The 19,911-nt window shown below is 42.9% G+C and overlaps 1 protein-coding gene across 1 annotated transcript in view; it reads right to left on the bottom strand.

The window, feature by feature from the left end:
- Window positions 1–1,475: 1,475 nt before the first annotated feature.
- LOC122544495 (histone H1.5-like) overlaps window positions 1,476–19,911 on the bottom strand; it is a 110,555-nt gene continuing 92,119 nt past the window's right edge. Inside the window, exon 2 of the mRNA XM_043683732.2 lies at window positions 1,476–1,612. Within this exon, the coding sequence (XP_043539667.2) occupies window positions 1,476–1,612 (137 nt within the window). The remainder of the gene's footprint in view (window positions 1,613–19,911) is intronic.

Genomic DNA, 19,911 nt, shown 5'->3' with positions numbered 1-19,911 from the left:
TTAGTAAACAATATGTACACATTTCGTTGACTGTAAGCATGCAAACACTCACTACGACAGTTCATTTTTTCCTGCTATGTATCGCTTCCGTCTTTGTTCATCAAAGTCACAACAACACCTTGGCAATTAGGTTCTCTCGCCCTGCCATGTATGTAATTTGCAAATTGAAGACTGCAATAATAAGCTTCATCTAAACAGTCTGTAATTTTTGTTCTTAAATTTCTCCAAAAACAATAAACTCAAGGTGTCCTTCTCAAACATGAAGTATTTCTGTTGATGAGTCTTCAGCTTTCTGTAAAGATGCCCAAACTGTCTGCTCTCATGGCTCAGGGTCTCTGCCTTAAATTTGCTCTTCAAGAACAAAAAGACAAAAACCTGTTAAAGCCACAGTCTCAATCTCTCATTTCCTGCATTGTGGATATGAAAATTCATTTATCGACCTGTACCTGTCCATTCTTGTCACATGAACATGTAAATGTTGTCATTAATGTGTCCCTGTCAGTGATTGCAATACAAGCGCTTGACTGTTGTTATAAATCTACCCTCTCAGTTTCTGCTGTGTGTATATGAGTTTAGTTATCAAACTATACCTGTCAGTTCATGTTCTGTGAAATGGGAGCATTATCAACTTGTTCCTGTCAGTTTCTGCATTGTGAATATGGGAGTGCACTTATTAATCTTTCTAGGACAGTTACTATTGTGCAAAAGAATGAGTGTACTTACCTATCTGTCCGTGTCAGTTTCCGACAACTGAATGTAATTTTAGCTATCCTAAAGTACCTGTCAGTTTGTCTTTTATCTCTGGGAATGAGAGTGTCACCTTCAGTCTCTACCTGACAGCAATTGAGTTTGGTTATTGATCTGTAATGCCACTTTCCTGATAGGTGAACATTTGAGCACAGTTATTCATCTGTAGGTGATACTTTCTGATATCTGAATATGAAAGTGTAGTTGTCAACCCATTCCTGTTGGTATGTGCAATGAAAATAAGAGAGTGTGTGTCACTTTCTGTCATGTGAATATCTGAGTGTTATGAATCTATCCATGACCGTGCCTGAAAAAGATAGTGTGTGTAACTGCCCTGTTAATACATGTGTCATCATCAATGCATTTTTGCTTGTTTCTGCAAAGTGAACGAGTGAACAAAGGTATCAATGCATGCCTGTCAGTTTCTATTTGGTAAAGGGATGTATACCTCTGGCAGCCACTGATATTTTCAGGGAGGGTGTGATTCGTTATGTGATACTTGTTATGAGGGCGATTGTAGGCAGATCTGTTTCAGTTCGTGAGTGCATATTTTGGACAAGAATTCAGCCTTTCCAGTTTCAAAATTGTGCAAATATCACTGAGCTGTGAATGGTGAATTTGTTCAAATTGGACACATGTATATTGTGAACTGTGAGAAAGAAACAAACTGATATTTTCTCAATTGTTTGAACATCTCTCTCTCAAACTGAGCTCAATGTGTCGCTGACTCAATTCGCTCTGACAGTGGAAAGAATGTTCTTCGCTCTGAGTGCACTAACATACCTGCTGTTTGTTAGAAGCAGCTGGTCACACTTGGCTCTGTACCGAGGGAATATTACATTGTCTTGGTCCTTCAAGTATTTGCCTGGAGGAAGACAGAAGTGAAATCTCGTGTAAATCACCATCAGCCACGTTTGACCATCTTTTACTGATCAATGCAACATTCTGTTAATAATCATGAGGATATTGTATTTAAAGCCAGGAATTCAAACAGAACAGCAAGTCTGATTCTACTCTTGCTCCATGTCTGGTGATTTTTCTTTTTGTTAATACAATACCAATTGACTGAGGTCCAGAAACTAACCAATAACTATACAGCTCCATGAATGGGACTATCCAATGTAAGTGGGTCTGTGAATATGAGTTTAATTATTGAACTATTCATGTCAATTTCTACTTTGTGAATAACAACCACACTCTCACATTCTGTCCTTCTAAGCCTTGCTTAAATTACTTATGTATTCAAATAACAGTGACTCACAGCGGCAGATTGATAGAGAACTATAGATCCATTGAAATGACATTGCACATAAGAGGGCCATTTGGCTTATCTTGTACATTCCAACCCAAAGACACCAGATGGCCATTTAATCCCATCTTCCTGTTAACAGCCCATAACCCTGCAGCTGAGAGTACTGCCTATTTCTGCAATCTGAATTTATTTTTCAATTTGTTCCTGCCAGTCTCTGTTTCACGGATATGTCAATGTAGCTATCAATTTGGACCTGTCAATTTTTCCTGTATGAATATTTGAATGGAGTTATCCATCTCTACTTTAAATGTCAAAATACAGTTATAAATACATATTTGTCAGTCTCTACAATGTGAATGTGTGAGTTTATTGAGCAGCCTATCCCTGTCAGTTTCTGGTCTGTTAATCTGAGAGTGTCAGTAATAACCTGTAACTGTCAGTTTTTGGTTTGTTAATAGATGAATGCATTTTTCAACATATACCTGCCAGTTTCAGTCAGTGTGCATGTGGGAGTGCTGATATCAATCTGTACCTGTCAGATTTTGCTGTGTGAATGTGACTGTCATTTTCAGTCTCTGTCAATTCTGGCATGTGAATAAGAGAATGTCAATCAATGTGTTGCTGTCAGATGCTGCAATGAGAATGTGTGACTGTAGTTATCAATCTGTCCATTTCACTTTTTGCTATATGCATACAGGTGTGCAGTTATCAATCTGTACCTAACAGTTTCTGCTCTGTGTCTGTGGGTGTATTTATCAATCTATTGCTGTCAGTGTTTGCAATGTGAAAGTAAATTGATCAATCTTTCCTCATTAGTTTCTGTTCTCTAAATCAGAGTGTTTAATTATCAATGAGTAACTGTCAGTTTTTGGCTTTGTGAATGTGTAAAGGCATTTATCATTCCGTACCTATCAGATTCTGCTTTGAGTTTTTCTGAGAGTGTAGTTTAATCTGTCCCTGTCAGAATCTGTAAATGTAATTACCAATCCATACCTGTCAGTTTTCTGGCTGAATATGTGTGTGAAAATGTCAGTCTATCCCCGACCAATTCCGTTGTGTCAATATGAGAAATTCGGAAGCAATGCTTCCTGTCAGTCTCTGCAATGTGAATATGTGAGTGTATTTATCAATATTTCCCTGACAGTTTCAGCTCAGTGAGACAGTGTTGTGATCAATACAGGTAGAATCCTGATGAAGGGCTTTTGCTCGAAACGTCGATTTTACTGCTCCTCGGATGCTTCCTGAACTGCTGCGCTTTTCCAGCACCATTCTAATATAGACTTAATCAATACATTCTGCTCTATGAATATTTGAGTGTCTTTATCAAATTATACTTGTCAGAAAATATTTTATGCATATACAGAAGTTTAGCAGTCAGTTTTGTCAATGTGAATATGTAAGCACAGGTTTGAATCTATGCATATCTGTTTCTGCCAAGTCAATATGAGAGTGCAGTTTTCAATCTCTACCTGTCAGATTCTGAGTGAAATTGAGTGTACTTATCAAACTGTATCTGAGAGTTTATGTTAAGTGAAAGTGGAAGTGTTGTTATTAAATTGTACCTGTAATTTTCTGTTATGTGACTAGAAGAGTGTAATTTCCAATCTGTCCCTGTCAGTGTCTCCTCCATATATCCGAGGAAGTAATTAAATTATACCTGCCAGTTTTTGCTATGTGACTGAGAGTGTACATCTCAACCAATATCTGGCAGTATGAGTTATGAGAATGAGAGTGTTGCTATCAGTGTACCAGTCAGTTTCTGCTTGGTACATATATCAATCATTCGTTGTCAGAATCTGTGTTGTGAATATGTAAATGAGGTTATCAATTTGTAAACCTGTCAGTTTCAGGCATGTACATATGGAAGTATACCTGTCAGATTCTGCTCTGCGAATATGCTGCAGTTATCAATCTGTCTTTGCTTTGTGAACATCCAAATGTAGTTATTAATATGGACATGTCAGTTTCCATTATGTGAATGCGTATGTGGATTTTCTAACCTACCCCTGCGAGTTTCTGCTCTCTGTCTATGAGAGTGTTGACATGAACATGTAGCTGTAAGTTTCTGGTTTGGTAACGTTCGAATGCCGTTATCAAAATGTATGTCAGTTTCTGTGATGTGAATGTGTCAGTCCAGTTATAAACTTATGACTGTAACTTTCTGTTCTGGGAATATGTAAGTGGTGGTTATCATCTGTACCTGTTAGTTTCTGCTTCATAAATGAATGAGGGTAGTCACCAACCTGTTACTCTCAGTTTGTGCTGTGAATGTGTCAGTGTAGTTATCAGTCTGCATCTGTCAATTTCTGCGAGGTGAATGAGAGAGTGTAGTTCCTAATATGTACCTGTGAGATTCTGATCTGTTATGTTTGAATATCATTATCAAACTGTACATGACAGTGTGTTAATCCCTCTGTGAACTTGGAAGTGTAGTAATAAATATTTATCTGTTCGGTTATGCTGTGGGACAGTTCTTGTCAGTTTCCTCCGAGTGAGTGTAGTTATCCATCTGTGCCGGTCAGTTTCTGTATGTGAATGTATGAGTGCAAGTATCAATCTGTGGGTCTCAGTTTCTGCTACGTCAATAAGCGAGTGTATATATTAGAGTCTAGTTATCAACCAGTAACTTTCAGGTTGTAGAGACATAAAGCACTGACCAGATACCCTAAACTAATCAAATCTTATTTGCTAGCATGCAGTCATAGAGATTTTTTAGCATAGAAACAGACCCTTCGGTCCAACCAGTCCATGCCGACCAGATATCCCAACCCAATCTAGCCCCTTCTGCCTGCACCTTGCCCATATCCCTCCAAAACCTTACTATTCATATACCCATTCAAATACCTTTTAAGAGTTGCAATTGTACCAGCCTCCACCACTTCTTCTGGCAGCTCATTACATATCCGCACCACCCTCTGTGAGAAAAAGTTGCCTCTTAGGTCTCTTTTATATCTTTCCCCTCTCACCCTAAACCTATGCCCTCTAGTTCTGGACTCCCCAACCCCAGCAAAAAGACTTTGCCTATTTACCCTATCCATACCCCTCATAATTTTGTAAACCTCTATAAGGTCACCACTCAGCCTCCGACACTCCAGGGAAAACAGCCACAGGCTGCTCATCCTCTCCTTATAGCTCAAATTCTCCAACCCTGGCATCATTCTAGTAAATCTTTTCTGAACCCTTTCAGGTTTCACAACATCTTTCCAATAGGAAGGAGACCAGAACTGCATGCAATAATTCAACAGGGGCCTAACCAATGTCCTGTACAGCCGCAACATGACCTCCCAACTCCTGTATTCAATACTCTGAACAATAAAAGAAAGCAGACCAAACACCTTTTTCACTATCCTATCTACCTGTGACTCCACTTTCAAGGAGCTATGAACCTGCAATCCATGGTTCAGCAACACTCGCTAGGACCTTAACATTAATTGTTTAAGTCCTGCTAAGACTTGCTTTCCCAAAATGCAGCACCTCGCATTTATCTGAATTAAACTCCATCTGTCACTTCTCAGCCCATTGGCCCATCTGGTCAAGATCCTGTTGTAATCTGAGGTAACCCTCTTCGCTGTCCATTACACCTCCAAGTTTGGTGTCATTTGCAAACTTACTAACTGTACCTCTTATGTTCGCATCTAAATCATTTATGTAAATGACAAGAAGTAGAGGACCCAGCACCAATCCTTGTGGCACTCCACTGGTCACAGGTCTCCAGTCTGAAAAACAACTCTCCACCCTCTGTCTTCCACCTTTGAGCCAGTTCTATATCCAAATGTCTAGTTCTCCCTGTATTCCATGAGATCTAAGCTTGCTATGGTTCGACAAGGTTCCCCATGGGGAACCTTGTCGAACACCTACTGAAGTCCATATAGATCACATCTACCGCTCTGCCCTCATCAATCCTATTTGTTACTTCTTCAAAACATTCAATCAAGTTTGTGAGACATGATTTCCCATGCACAAAGCCATGTTGACTATCCCTAATCAGTCCTTGCCTTTCCAAATACATGTATATCCTATCTCTCAGGATTACCTCCAACAACTTGCCCACCACCGACATCAGACTCGCTATAGTTCCCCGGCCTGTCCTTACCACCCTTCTTAAACAGTAGCACCACGTGCAGAGGTGTTGGAAATCCTGGAAAAGGTGAAAATAGATAAGTCCCCTGGGCCTGATGGCATTTATCCTAGGATTCTCTGGGAAGCAAGGGAGGAGATTGCAGAGCCATTGGCCTTGATGTTTATGTCCTCTTTGTCTACAGGAGTAGTGCCAGAAGACTGGAGGATAGCAAATGTGGTTCCCTTGTTCAAAAAGGGGAGTAGGGATAACCCTAGTAACTATAGGCCGGTGAGTCTCACTTCTGTTGTGGGCAAAGTCTTAGAGAGAATTGTAAGGGATAGGATTTATGCACATCTGGATAGGAATAATGTGATCAAGGATAGTCAGCATGGTTTTGTGAAGGGCAGGTTGTGCCTCACAAACCTTATTGAATTCTTTGAAAAGGTGACGAAGGAGGTTGATGAGGGGAAAGCGGTAGATGTGGTATATATGGATTTTAGTAAGGCGTTTGATAAGGTTCCCCATGGTAGGCTACTGCAGAAAATACGGAGATATGGCATTGAGGGTGAGTTGGAGGTTTGGATTAGGAATTGGCTGGATGGAAGAAGACAGAGGGTAGTAGTTGATGGCAAAGTTTCTTCATGGAGTGCCGTCACTAGCGGTGTTCTGCAAGGATCTGTTTTGGGACCATTGCTGTTTGTCATTTTTATAAATGACCTGGAAGAGGGGTTAGAAGGTTGGGTGAGCAAGTTTGCGGATGATACGAAAGTCGGAGGAGTTGTTGACAGTGAGGAAGGATGTGGCAGGTTACAGCAGGATATAGAGAAGCTGCAGAGCTGGGCAGAAAGGTGGCAAATGGAATTCAATGTAGCTAAGTGTGAGGTGATTCACTTTGGGAAGAATAACAAAAAGATGGGGTGCTGGGCTAATGGTCGGATACTTGGTAGTGTGGATGAGCAGAGGGATCTTGGTGTCCATGTACACAGATCTCTGAAAGTTGCCACCCAGGTAAATAGTGCGGTGAGGAAGGCATATGGCGTACTGGCTTTTATTGGTAGAGGAATTGAGTTCCGGAGTCCTGAGGACATGATGCAGTTGTATAAGACTCTGGTGCGGCCGCATCTGGAATATTGTGTGCAGTTTTGGTCGCCATACTATGGGAAGGATGTGGAGGCACTGGAACGGGTGCAGAGGAGGTTTACCAGGATATTGCCTGGTATGGAAGGAAGATCGTATGAGGAAAGACTGAGACACTTGGGGCTGTTTTCATTAGAGAAAAGAAGGTTTAGGGGTGACTTGATTGAGGTGTACAAGATGATTAGGGGGTTAGATAGGGTTGACAGTGTGAACCTTTTCCCGCGTATGGAGTCGGGTATTACAAGGGGGCATAGCTTTAAATTAAGGGGGGGTAGATATAGGACTGAAGTTAGGGGTAGGTTCTTCACTCAGCGAGTCGTAAGTTCATGGAATGCCCTGCCAGTAGCAGTGGTGGACTCTCCCTCTTTATGGGCATTTAAGCGGGCATTGGATAGGTATATGGAGGATAGTGGGTTAGTATAGGTTAGGTGGGCTTGGATCGGCGCAACATCGAGGGCCAAAGGACCTGTACTGCGCAGTATTCTTCTATGTTCTATGTATGCCATCCTCCAGTCTTCCGGCACCTCACCTGTGACTATCGATGATACAAGTATCTCAGCAAGAGACCCAGCAATCACTTCTCTAGATTCCCACAGAGTTCTCAGGTACACCTGATCAGGTCCTGGGATTTATGCACCTTTACGTTTCAAGACATCCAGCACTTCCTCCTCTGTAATATGAACATTTTGCAAGATGTCACCATCTATTTCCCTACAGTCTATCTTCCATATCCTTTTCCACAGTAAATACTGATGCAAAATACTCATTTAGTATCTCCCCCATTTTCTGCGCTTCCACACAAAGGTCACCTTGCTGATCTTTGAGGTGCCCTATTCTCTTCCTCGTTACCCTTTTATCCTTAATGTATTTGTAAAAACCCTTTGGATTCTCCTTAATTCTATTTGCCAAAGCTATCTCACATCCCCTTTTTGACCTCCTGAGTTCCCTCTTACTATTCTAAGGATTCACTCAATTTATCCTGTCTATACCTGACATATGCTTCCTTCTTTTTCTTAACCAAAACCTCAATTTCTTTAGTCATCCAGCATTCCCTATATCTCCCAGCCTTTCCATTCCCCCTAACAGGAATATACCTTCTCTGGATTCTAAATTTGGCACATACCCCTTTAAATCCTTCCTGTTCATTTACCCATTCGGGTTCCTTTTAAATGTTGTAATTGGTCCCACCTTTATCTCTTCCTCTGGAAGCTCATTCTATATGCACATCACCCTCTGCATGAAAAGGTTGTTCCTCGGGTTATTTTTTGAATCTTTGCCCTCTCACCTTAAACCTGTGCCCTCTATGCTCCCTCACCCAAGGAAAAAGACCTTGGCTTTTCATCCTATCGATGCCTCTCATGATTTTATAAGCAGCTGTAAAAATCATCCCTCAGCTTCCGATACTCCAGGGGAAAAAGCCCCAGCCTATTCAGCCTCTCCCAATAATTCAAACCCTCTAATCCTGATAGCATCTCTGTCAATTTTTTGCACCCTCTTAAGATTAACAATATCCTTCCTATAGCAGTGTGACCCGAATTGTACGCAGTCCTCTAAAAGTGCCCGAACCAATGTCCTACGCAGCCCTAACGTGTTGTCCCAGCTCCTAAACTCAATGCGCTTACTAAAGGAGACAAGCATGCCAAACACCTTTTTTACAACCTTTTCTAACCGCCATTTCACTTTCAAGCAGCTGTTCTTATGCACCTGATGATCTTATACAGTTAATGGTAGGACCATGGGGAGTGTTGCCAAACAATAAGTCCTGCCCTGTTTTGAGCTATGAGAATGTCTCTGTAACTACATTCTCTCTCTGTCAGCTTCTGCAATATGAATATGTGGGAGCAGCTTCGTCAGTTTCTGCTGTGACTGTGAGAGTGAAGTTCTCAATCTGTATTAATCAGTTTCTACTCTTGCATACCAATTTGGCTTAATTCCCTGGCAACCACTAATATTTTCCGTGACTGTGATTTATTCCATTGGAGAAGTTATGAGGATGTTGAAATGGGGTCTTTATCTTAACCTCTAAGCATTTTGTGAATTCTGAGTTTTTGCTTAGTCTGTGGGTTAAGGAAGAGGAGAGCAGACGGGTTCAGAATCCCAGTTATTACTAAATCTTGTATGCAGAACAGTAAAATAATAGAATGGGATAAATGGCCTGCGTCTGTGCTGTACCAATTCTGTGATTCAGATGAATAAAAGACAATCACATCCTATTGTACAGAGTATCAGTATAAAACTATCATGTAGCAATGGACAGATCAGCTTATTTTTTAAAAAAATGCTGGTCCTGTCAATCAGTGTAGAAAGTTTCCTTGCTTAGGGTTCTGTGTTATCACTGAGACATTTGGTTTCGACTTGAACGTAGACATTGTTGAAGTTTCTTTTGTTTGAAAATGAGATTTATTCTGCATTTGTCTATTCATCCTGCATTTTTTTTATTGTTGCACATTATTTAATTATTGTGTCTTCAGTGCCGTTTCCCCTTGCTGTGGAGCATATGAACATTCGTGAGTCATTTTTCAGCTGTTTCTATTTCTTGAAGTTACACTTTAACACTTGATCAGTTCCGGAGCCACCATTCACGGTGGGATATGAACAGTGAATATTACCCCCGGAAACGAAAAAGAAACGTGCCCCCGTCTTTGACTACGAAGAGAAGATGCATCTTACGATTGGCGGTCTAAGTCTTTAGTTCTATGCCTGGTCGACTCGAACCTGGATCTCTGGCGCTGTTTTGTCTGATTTCAGATTGCAGTAAATGAGGCTTTCTGCTGTCGGTGAGAGATTTTCAAAATGAAGCGAGATCAAACCAGAGCAGCTGCAGGACTGGGATGGCAAATGTGGAGGTTTTGCTGATGTCAGAACTAGTGCCAAAGGGCTGGGCGACATTAAAATATTGTCTAAAGACGATTAATATGCTCACCCGGAAGAACGTTCTATGATGTTTAATCAACATACCGGAGTGTTTTTGAAATGTAAAATGAAGAGATTAATTGCATATTGCAGTTCCTGGCACTTCTTTTGTGTTTGTGCCAATTCTTCAGGTCCAGAAAAGAAACAAAAATGTAGAAAGAGATAGATGCGGTTAGGCAAATGGATGAGCGAGAGAGATTGTCTGAAGTATGATTTGGAGATGCCGATGATGGACTGGGCTGTACAAAGTTAAAAATCACACAACACCAGGTTATAGTCCAACAGGTTTAATTGAAAGCACTAGCTTTCAGAGACATCCACCTGATGAAGGAGCAGAGCTCCGAAAGCTAGTGCTTCCAATTAAACCTATTGGACTATAACCTGGTGTCGTGTGATTTTTAACTTTGTCTGAAGTACATATTTGTAACTGAATTAACAAGTATTGATGGATTCTCCTCTGAACAACGTCCTCTTTTTCAATGCAAAACATACCCCGTTGTTTGTAAATCGGCGGGCTTTTCAAATTGGAAAGAAAGTTGTTGATGATTTGGCGCTGGCTTCAAGAGAAGGGAACGTGCCCTCTCTACTCACTGCCTCTTGGGAGCATATTAAACACCAGTAAATCTTTTTTTTCTGTTTGCTGCTATTTGCTCAAGTTACTCTCTAATATTTGATTATTAGAGAGTACAAGCAGGACGGGTTGCACCTGAACCAGAAGGGCACCAATATCCTGGGAGGTAGGTTTGCAAGCACCCTTCGGGGGTGGGAGGGTTAAACTAATTTGGCAGAGGGATGGGATCCGGACTTGCAGTCCAGCAAGTAGGTTAGCTGTTTTTCAGGATGTCCAAGAAGGTAGGGAGGCTGTGGAGAAGGTAGCACTGACAGGGAATACTTGCGGACACACAGATGGGCTCAAGTATGTATATTTCAATGCAAGGAGTATCAGAAATAAGGTGGGTGAACTTAAGGCGTGGATCGGTACTTGGGACTACGATGTTGTGGCCATCATGGAAATGTGGATAGAAGAGGGACAGGAATGGTTGTTGGAGATTCCTAGTTACAGATGTTTCAATAAGATTAGGAGGGGGTGGTAAAAAAAGAAGGGGGGTGGCGTTGCTAATTAGAAATGGGTGGCACGGTGGCACAGTGGTTAGCCCTGCTGCCTCACAGTGCTAGAGACCCGGGTTCAATTCCCATCTCAGGCAACTGTCTGTGTGGAGTTTGCACCTTCTCTCCGTGTCTGCATGGGTTTCCTCCCACAATCCAAAAATGTGCATGTTAGGTGAATTGGCCATGCTAAATTGCCCGTAGTGTTAGGTGAAGGGGTAAATGTAGGGGAATGGGTCTGGGTGGGTTTCTCTTCGGAGGGTCGGTGTGGACTTGTTGGGCCGAAGGGCCTGTTTCCACACTGTAAGTAATCTAACCTAAACGGCTGCAGAAAGGCAGTTCAAGGGGGATCTGCCTTTGGAAGTAGTATGGGCTGAAGTCAGAAATAGGAAAGGTGCAGTCACCGTGTTGGGTGTTTACTATAGATCCCCCAAAAGCAGCAGAGATGTGGAGAAACAGATTGGGATACAGATTTTGGAAAGGTGCAGAAGCCACAGGGTAGTAGTCATGGGCAATTTCAACTACCCAAATATTGATTGGAAGCTCTTTAGATCAAGTAGATTGGATGGGGCGGTGTCCAGGAAGCTTTTCTAACTCAATATGTAGATTGTCCGACCAAAGGGGAGGCCAGATGGGATTTGGTACTTGGTAACGAACCGGGACAAGTGATGGGCTTGTTAGTGGGTGAGCATTTTGGTGATGGTGACCACAATTCTGTGACTTTCACCTTGGTTATGGAGAGAGATAGGTGCATGCAACAGGGAAGGTTTTACAATTGGGGGAAGGGTAAATACGATGCTGCAAGACAGGATCTGAGGAGCATAAATTGGGAGCATAGGCTGTCAGGGAAGGATGTCGTTGAAATGTGGAACTTTTTCAAGGAACAGATACGATGTGTCCTTGATATATATGGACCTGTCAGGCAGGAAAGAGATGGTCGTGTCAACCTTGGTTGACGAGGGAGGTTGAATGTCTTGTAAGGAGGCTTACATAAGGTTGAGGAAACAAGGTTCAGACAGAGCGTTGGAGGGATACAGGATATCCAGGAGGGAGCTGAAGAAAGGGATTAGGAGAGCTAAGAGAGGGCATGAAAAATCTTTGGCGGGTTGGATCAAGGATAACCCCAAGGCCTTTTATGCGTATGTGAGAAACATGAGAATGACGAGAACAAGGGTGGTTCGATCTAGGATCAAGTGGGAGACTGTGTATTGAGTCAGAAGAGATAGGAGAGGTCTTGAATGAGTACGTTTCTTCAGTATTTACAAATGAGAGGGACCGTATTGTTGAAGAGGAGAGTATGAAACGGACTGGTAAGCTAGAGGAGATACTTGATTGGAAGGAAGATGTGTTGGGCATTTTGAAAACCTTGAGGATAGACAAGTCCCCCGGGCCTGAGGGGATATATCCTAGGATTATGTGGGAAGCATGAGAGGAAATTTCAAACCATTGGCAATGATCTTTTCGTCTTCACTGTCAATGGGGGTGGTGCCAGGGGACTGGAGAGTGGCGAATGTTGTGCCCCTATTCAAAAAAGGGAATAGGGATAACCCCGGGAATTACAGGCCAGTTAGTCTTACTTCGGTGGTAGGCAAAGTAATGGAAAGGGCACTGACGGATAGGATTTATGAGTATCTAGGAAGACACTGCTTGATTAGGGACAGCCAGCACGAATTTGAGAGGGGTAGGTCTTGCCTTACAAGTCTGATTGAATTCTTTGAGGAGGTGACCAAGCATGTGGATGAGGGAAGAGCAGTGGATGTAGTGTACATGGATTTTAGTAAGGCATTTGATAAGGTTCTCCATGGTAGGCTTATTTGGAAAGTCAGGAGGCATGGGATAGTTGGAAATTTGGCCAGTTGGATAGAGAACTGGCTAACCGGTCGAAGTCAGAGAGTGGTAGTAGATGGTAAATATTCAGCCTGGAGCCCAGTTACAAGTGGAGTTCTGCAGGGATCAGTTCTGGGTCCTCTGCTGTTTGTAATTTTTAGTAATGACTTGGAAGAGGGAGTCGAAGGGTGGGTCAGTAAATTTGCAGACGATACGAAGATTGGTGGAGTTGTGGATAGTGAGAAGGGCTGTTGTCGGCTGCAAAGGGACTTAGATATGATGCAGAGCTGGGCTGAGGAGTGGCAGATGGAGTTCAACCCTGTCAAGTGTGAGGTTGTCCATTTTGGAAAGACAAATAAGAATGCAGAATACAGGGTTAACGGTAGGGTTCTTAGTAAGGTAGAGGAACAGAGGGACCTTGGGGGTCTATATTCATAGATCTTTGAAAGTTGCCACTCAGGTGGATAGAGCTTGTAAGTAGGCCTATGGTGCATTAGCGTTCATTAGCAGAGGGATTAAATTCAAGAATCGTGAGGTGATGTTGCAGCTGTATAGGACCTTGGTAAGGCCACATTTGGAATACTGTGTGCAGTTCTGGTCGCCTCATTTTAGGAAAGATGTGGAAGCTTTGGAGAGGGTGCAGAGGAGATTTACCAGGATGTTGCCTGGAATGGAGAATAGGTCATACGAGGATAGGTTAAGAGTGCTAGGCCTTTTCTCATTGGAACGGCGAAGGATGAGGGGTGACTTGATGGAGGTTTATAAGATGATCAGGGGAATAGATAGAGTAGACAGTCAGAGACGTTTCCCCCGGGTGCAACAGAGTGTTATAAGGGGACATAAATTTAAGGTGAAGGGTGGAAGGTATAGGGAGGATGTCAGGGGTAGGTTCTTTACCCAGAGAGTGGTGGGGGCATGGAATGCGCTGCCTGTGGGAGTGGCAGAGTCAGAATCATTGGTGACCTTTAAGCGGCAATTGGATAGGTACATGGATGGGTGCTTAAGCGAGGACTAATGTTCGGCACAACAGCGTGGGCCGAAGGGCCTGTTCTATGCTGTATTGTTCTATGTTCTATTCCAGGAGCTACAAGCCCCGGTTGGGATGTGAGCCCTGATTGTCACCCCCGGGAAACAGACCCACGGGTAGATACATTACACACTGATTTTTCAATTTCCAAAACTCCGCGTGGGTTCTGTTGGGTGGGAATGATGATTGAATGATTTAAATGAGGCTTTCTGCTGTCAGCTAGAGCTTTCAAAATGAACGAGGTCAAACCAGAACCAGAACAGTTGCCGGACTGGAATAGTTAATGTGGAGCTTTTGCAATAAAGGAGCACGATATTAAAATAATATCTAAGAGCGGTGTTCGTTATTAATGCGCTCCCAGCAAAGAACGTTCATGAAATCCTGACAGGGCTGAATGAGGGCATTCGGCCCATCGAGTCTGAACCTTCCCTTTGAAGGGAATCTCGAATCCTTTAAATAGCTTCTCGACTCAGTACCCTAAAGAAAGGTTGGGTGAACTGGACTTTTATCATCGAAAAACACATTAACGACTAAGTACGAATGCGTTGTGTCTCTGATCTACATCGCGGCGGGACTTTCAAATGTGAAAGAAAACGGATGATGATTTGGCGCCATGTTTTCCCGCCAGCTTCCTCAGCAATGGCCATATAGTTACAGCTGGTGGGAACACCAAGGGAGACAATGAGGAGAGAGGAGATTTCATCCGGAATAAACATTCCCCGACCTAACATATTGTGTGAAAATTACATAACATTCCTGGGAACGTGCTAATCACTGTCGCTGAAAGCCGCGTGTCTTCCGACTAACTCCCCTCGGCTCGGCTAGATTCAAAGTATATGTAATACCAACAGAATTGATTTAGTGCGGCGAGAACAAATTAATGCCATGCAATAGATGATGTATTGCATCCTCTGCACCCGATGTGGCCTTCGAGGAGAAAGTGAGGTCTGCAGATGCTGGAGATCAAAGTTGAAACTTTATTGCTGGAACAGCACAGCAGGTCAGGCAGCATCCAGGGAACAGGAGATTCGACGTTTCGGGCACAGGCCCTTCTTCAGGAAGGGCCTGTGCCCTTCTTCATTCCTGAAGAAGGGCCTGTGCCCGAAACGTCGAATCTCCTGTTCCCTGGATGCTGCCTGACCTGCTGTGCTGTTCCAGCAATAAAGTTTCAACCCGATGTGGCCTCCTCTATATTGGGGAGACAGGCCGCCTACTTGCGGAGCGTTTCAGAGAACACCTCTGGGACACCCGGACCAACCAACCCAACCACCCTGTGGCTCAACACTTCAACTCCCCCTCCAACTCCACCAAGGATATGCAGGTCTTTGGACTCCTCCATCGCCACGACACGACGGTTGGAGGAAGAGCGTCTCATCTTCCGCCTAGGAACCCTCCAACCACAAGGGATGAACTCAGATTTCACCAGTTTCCTCATTTCCCCTCCCCCCACCCTTTTCTCAGTCAAATCCATCGAACTCAGCACCACCTTCCTAACCTGAAATCTTCTTGCTGACCTCTCCGCCCCCACCCCAGTCTGATCTATCACCCTCACCTTGACCTCTTTCCACCTATCGCATTTCCAACGCCCCTCCCCCAAGTCCCTCCTCCCTACCTTTTATCTTAGCCTGCTGGACACACTTTCCTCATTCCTGAAGAAGGGCTTATGCCCGAAGCGTCGATTCTCCTGTTTCCTGGATGCTGCCTGACCTCCTGCGCTGTTCCAGCAACACATTTTCAGCTCTGATCTCCAGCATCTGCAGACCTCACTTTCTCCTCAGAGTTTTTCTGGCAATCAACAATAGATTCATGGACATCATTAGACTCTTGGAATATTATAGGCTGCCAGACAATTGAGCAACTTTGATAGAGAAGAGTTGAAAGTGACTGGAACTCATTGAGAACTTCAGTCACACAGCAGAAACTGGCATATATAGATCAATTCCTAAATTCACCCATGGACACAGCAGAAATTGACATGTATACATCAAGTCCTAAACTCTCGTATGGAAATTGAGTCAATGTGTGTCGAATTCAATCTGCTCTCTAACTGTGGAAAGGATGTTCTTTAGTCTGACTGCAGTAACATATCTGCTGTTTGTTAGAAGGAACTGATCACACTTAGCTTCGTGCTGAGCACATATCACACTTTCTTGGTCCTTCAAGTAATTGTCTGGAGGAAGACAGAAGAGACATCATCTGTAAATCAACATTAAGTCAATTTAATAATCAGTAGGCTGTTTTTCCTTCAAGGCAGCAATTCCAACAGGACCACGGGGCTGATTCTCTTCTTGGCCTGAGCTGCTCTTTAGTGATTTATTCAAAGAAACTTACCAATTTACTGAGAAATAGATACGAACAACACCTCTACAAATGGGATAATCTGATGCCAGTAAGTGTCTGGATATGAAAGTTTCTTTATCTATCCATAGCTGGGACAGACTGATAACTACACTCATATATTCACACAGCATAAACCGACAGGTGCAGATTGATAACTGAACTCGTGTATTCACACAGAGGAAGCTGCGAGCGACTGGTTAATAAATACATTTCGTACATTTTAAATAAATAGGATCAGTCCCTATGTGTTTCTCCGATGTAGATATGAGAGTTTAGTTATTCCAATTTTTTTTTCCAATTACATTCCTACAGTGTGGAAACAGGCCCTTCAGCCCAACCAGTCCACACCGACCCTCTGAAGAGTAACCCATCCAGACCCATTTCCCTCTGACTAATGCACCTAACACTCTGAGCAATTTAGCGTGGCCAATTCACCTGACCTGCACATTTTGGACTGTGGGAGGAAACTGGAGCACCTGGAGGAAACCCACACAGACAGGGGGAGAATTTGCAAACTACACACAGACAGTCGCCCAAGGCTGGAATCGAACCTGGGATTCTGGTGCTGTGATGCAGCAGTGCTAACCACTGAACCACCATGTCACCCTCAATATATACCTGTTAGTTTCTGCCCAGCGAAAATGTGTGTTACTTACCAATCTGTCCCGAACAGTTTCTGCTGTGTATCTGAGAGTTGTAGTTATCAACCTGAACCTGTCAGTCTCAGCTATGAGAATGAGAGTTTTGATATTAGTCTCTACCTGTCAGTTTCTGCTGTATGAATATTAAATGCAGTCATCAATTTGTATCCATCAGTTTATTGTGTCAGAATGTAGATATTGATCTCTACCTGTTAGTTTATTCTATATCAATATGTGAGTGCAATTATCAAACAGTATCTGTCAGGTTTAGCTATTTGACCCCAGAGTGTCATTGTCAATCTGTTTCTACTGTGTCAATATAACAGTGTAGATACCAATCTGTCCCTGTCAGATTCTTCCCTGTCAAAACGTGAATACAGTTATTGATCAGTACCCATCAGCCTCTGCTCTGTGAATGTGGCTGTAGGAATCAAACAGTAGCTGTCAGTTTCAGCAGTGTGAATGTGGGAGTACTCTGCTGTGTGAATACATAAATATAGTTGTCAATCTGTAGCTGTCAGTTTCTGCTTGGTGAATATGTTTGTGTAATTGTCAATCCTTCAGTTTCTACTATGTGAATGTGAGAGCTGAGTTTTCACCTGTCGCTATCAGTTTCTGCTTTGTGAATGAGAGAGTTTAGTTATCAATCTTTCTCTGTTAGGCTCTGTAATGTCAGTGTTTGAGTGTATTTATTAATCTTTTCCTGTCAGTTTGTGACTGTAGTTACCAACTGGTACCTTTCAGATTCTGCTCTATAAATATGAGAGTGTAGTTATCCATTTGATTTGATCTGATTTATTATTCTCACACACACTGAAGTACAAAGGAAATTACTGTTTTGTGTGCTTTCCAGGCAGATAATATCATACAAAATGCATCAGGGTAATAGAACAGAATCCGCAATACAGTATTAAAGCTGCAAAGTTTTGGCAGCACTAGTGCCGTTTGCCAGCACTAGGCCCATATCCCTGTAAACTGTTCCTACTCATGTACGCATCCTGATGCCTTTTAAATGTTGGAATTGTTCCAGCCTCCACCACTCCATCTGGCAGCTCATTCCATACACACCACCACCCGCATAAACAACGTTCCCCCTAGGCTTTTTTAAAATCTTGCCCCTCTCACCCAAAACCTATGCCCTCCAGTTCTGGACTCCCCCACCCCAGGGAAAATACCTTGTCTATTTAGCCTCTCCATGACCCTCCTGATTTTATAATCTCCAAAATGTCACCCCCTCAACCTCCAACATTCCAGGGAAAACAGACCCAGCCTCTTCAGCCTGTCCCTTTCGCACAAACACTCCAATCCTGGCAACAATCTTGTAAATCTTTTCTGAATGTTTCAAGTTTCACAACATCCTTCCGATAGGAAGGAGATCAGGATTGCACACAATATTCAAAAAGTGGCTGAAGCAATTACCTGTACAGTTGCAACATGATGTCTGAATCCCTATGCTGTATGCTCGGACCAATAAAAACAGCATACTAAGTGTCTTCTTCATTATCCTATCGACCGGTGACTCCACTTTCAAGAAACTATGAATCTGCACTCCATCATTTCCTTGTTCAGCAATACTCGCCAGGACCTTACCATTAAGTGTATAACTCCTGCCTTCATTTGCCTTTCCAAAATGAAGCACCTCAGATTTATCTGAATTAAACTCCATCTGCCACTGCTCAGCTCAGTGGCCCATCTGATCACGATCCTGTTGTACTCTGAGGGAACCTTCTTTGCTGTCCACTACATCACCAATTTTGTTGTCATCTGCAAACCTTTTATGTTCACATTCAAATCATTCATATAAATGATGAAAAGCAGTTAACCCAGCACCGATCCTTGTGGCTCACCACTGCTCACAGGTCTCCAGTCTGAAAGGTAACCCTCACCACCACCCTCTGTCTTCCACATTCAAGTAAATTCTGTGTCCAAATTGCTAGTTCTCCCCAATTTTCATATGACCTAACCTTATTAACCAGTCTACAATGAGGAAACTTGTCAAGCATCTTACTGAAGTCCATATAGATCACGTCCACCGCTCTACCCTCATCAATCATAGAGTCAAAGAGAATGTACAGGACGGAAACAGACCCTTTGGTCCAACTTGTCCATGCAGACCAATTAACCCAACCAATCTAATTCCACCTGCCAACACTCGGCCCATATCCCTCCAAACCCTTCCTATTCATATCCGCATTGAGATGCTTTTTCAAAGTTGCAATTGTATTAGCCTCCACCACTTCCCCTGGCAGCTCAATCCACTCTGCATGAAAACCTTGCCACTTAGGTCTCTTTTATATCTTTTCCATCTCACCGTAAACGTATGCCCTCTAGTTCTGGACTCCTCCAATCCAGAGAACATACCTTGTCTATTTATCCTATCCATGCCCCTCATGATTTTACAAACCTCTATAAGCTCACCCCTCAGCCTCCGATGCTGCAGGGAAAACAGCCCCTGCCTATTCAATATTTCCTTCTAGCTCAAATCCTCCAAACCTGGTAGCATCCTTTTCAATCTTGTCTGAATCCTTTCAAGTTTTACAACATCCTTCTGATAGGAAGGAGACCAGAATTGTACTCAATATTCCAAAAGTGGCCTAACCAATGTCCAGTATGGCCTCAACACGTACTCAATATTCTGACCAACAAAGGAAAGCATATCAAACATCGTCTTCACTATCCTATCTACCTGCAACTCTATTTTGAAGGAACTATGCACCTGCACTCCATGGTCTCTTTGTTCAGCAACACTCCCAAGGACTTTACCATTAAGTGTTTAAGTCTTGCTAAGGTTTGCTTTCACAAAATGCAGCACCTCGCATTCATCTGAATTAAACGCAATCTGCCACTCCTCAGCCCATTG

The sequence above is a fragment of the Chiloscyllium plagiosum genome, unplaced genomic scaffold (assembly GCF_037043375.1).
Source record: "Chiloscyllium plagiosum isolate Xiang-an unplaced genomic scaffold, Cpla_swu_hap1 HiC_scaffold_49, whole genome shotgun sequence".
Lineage (NCBI taxonomy): Eukaryota > Metazoa > Chordata > Chondrichthyes > Orectolobiformes > Hemiscylliidae > Chiloscyllium > Chiloscyllium plagiosum.
Note: the sequence above shows the minus strand (reverse complement) of the source record. Positions and strands in the feature narration are given on the sequence as shown.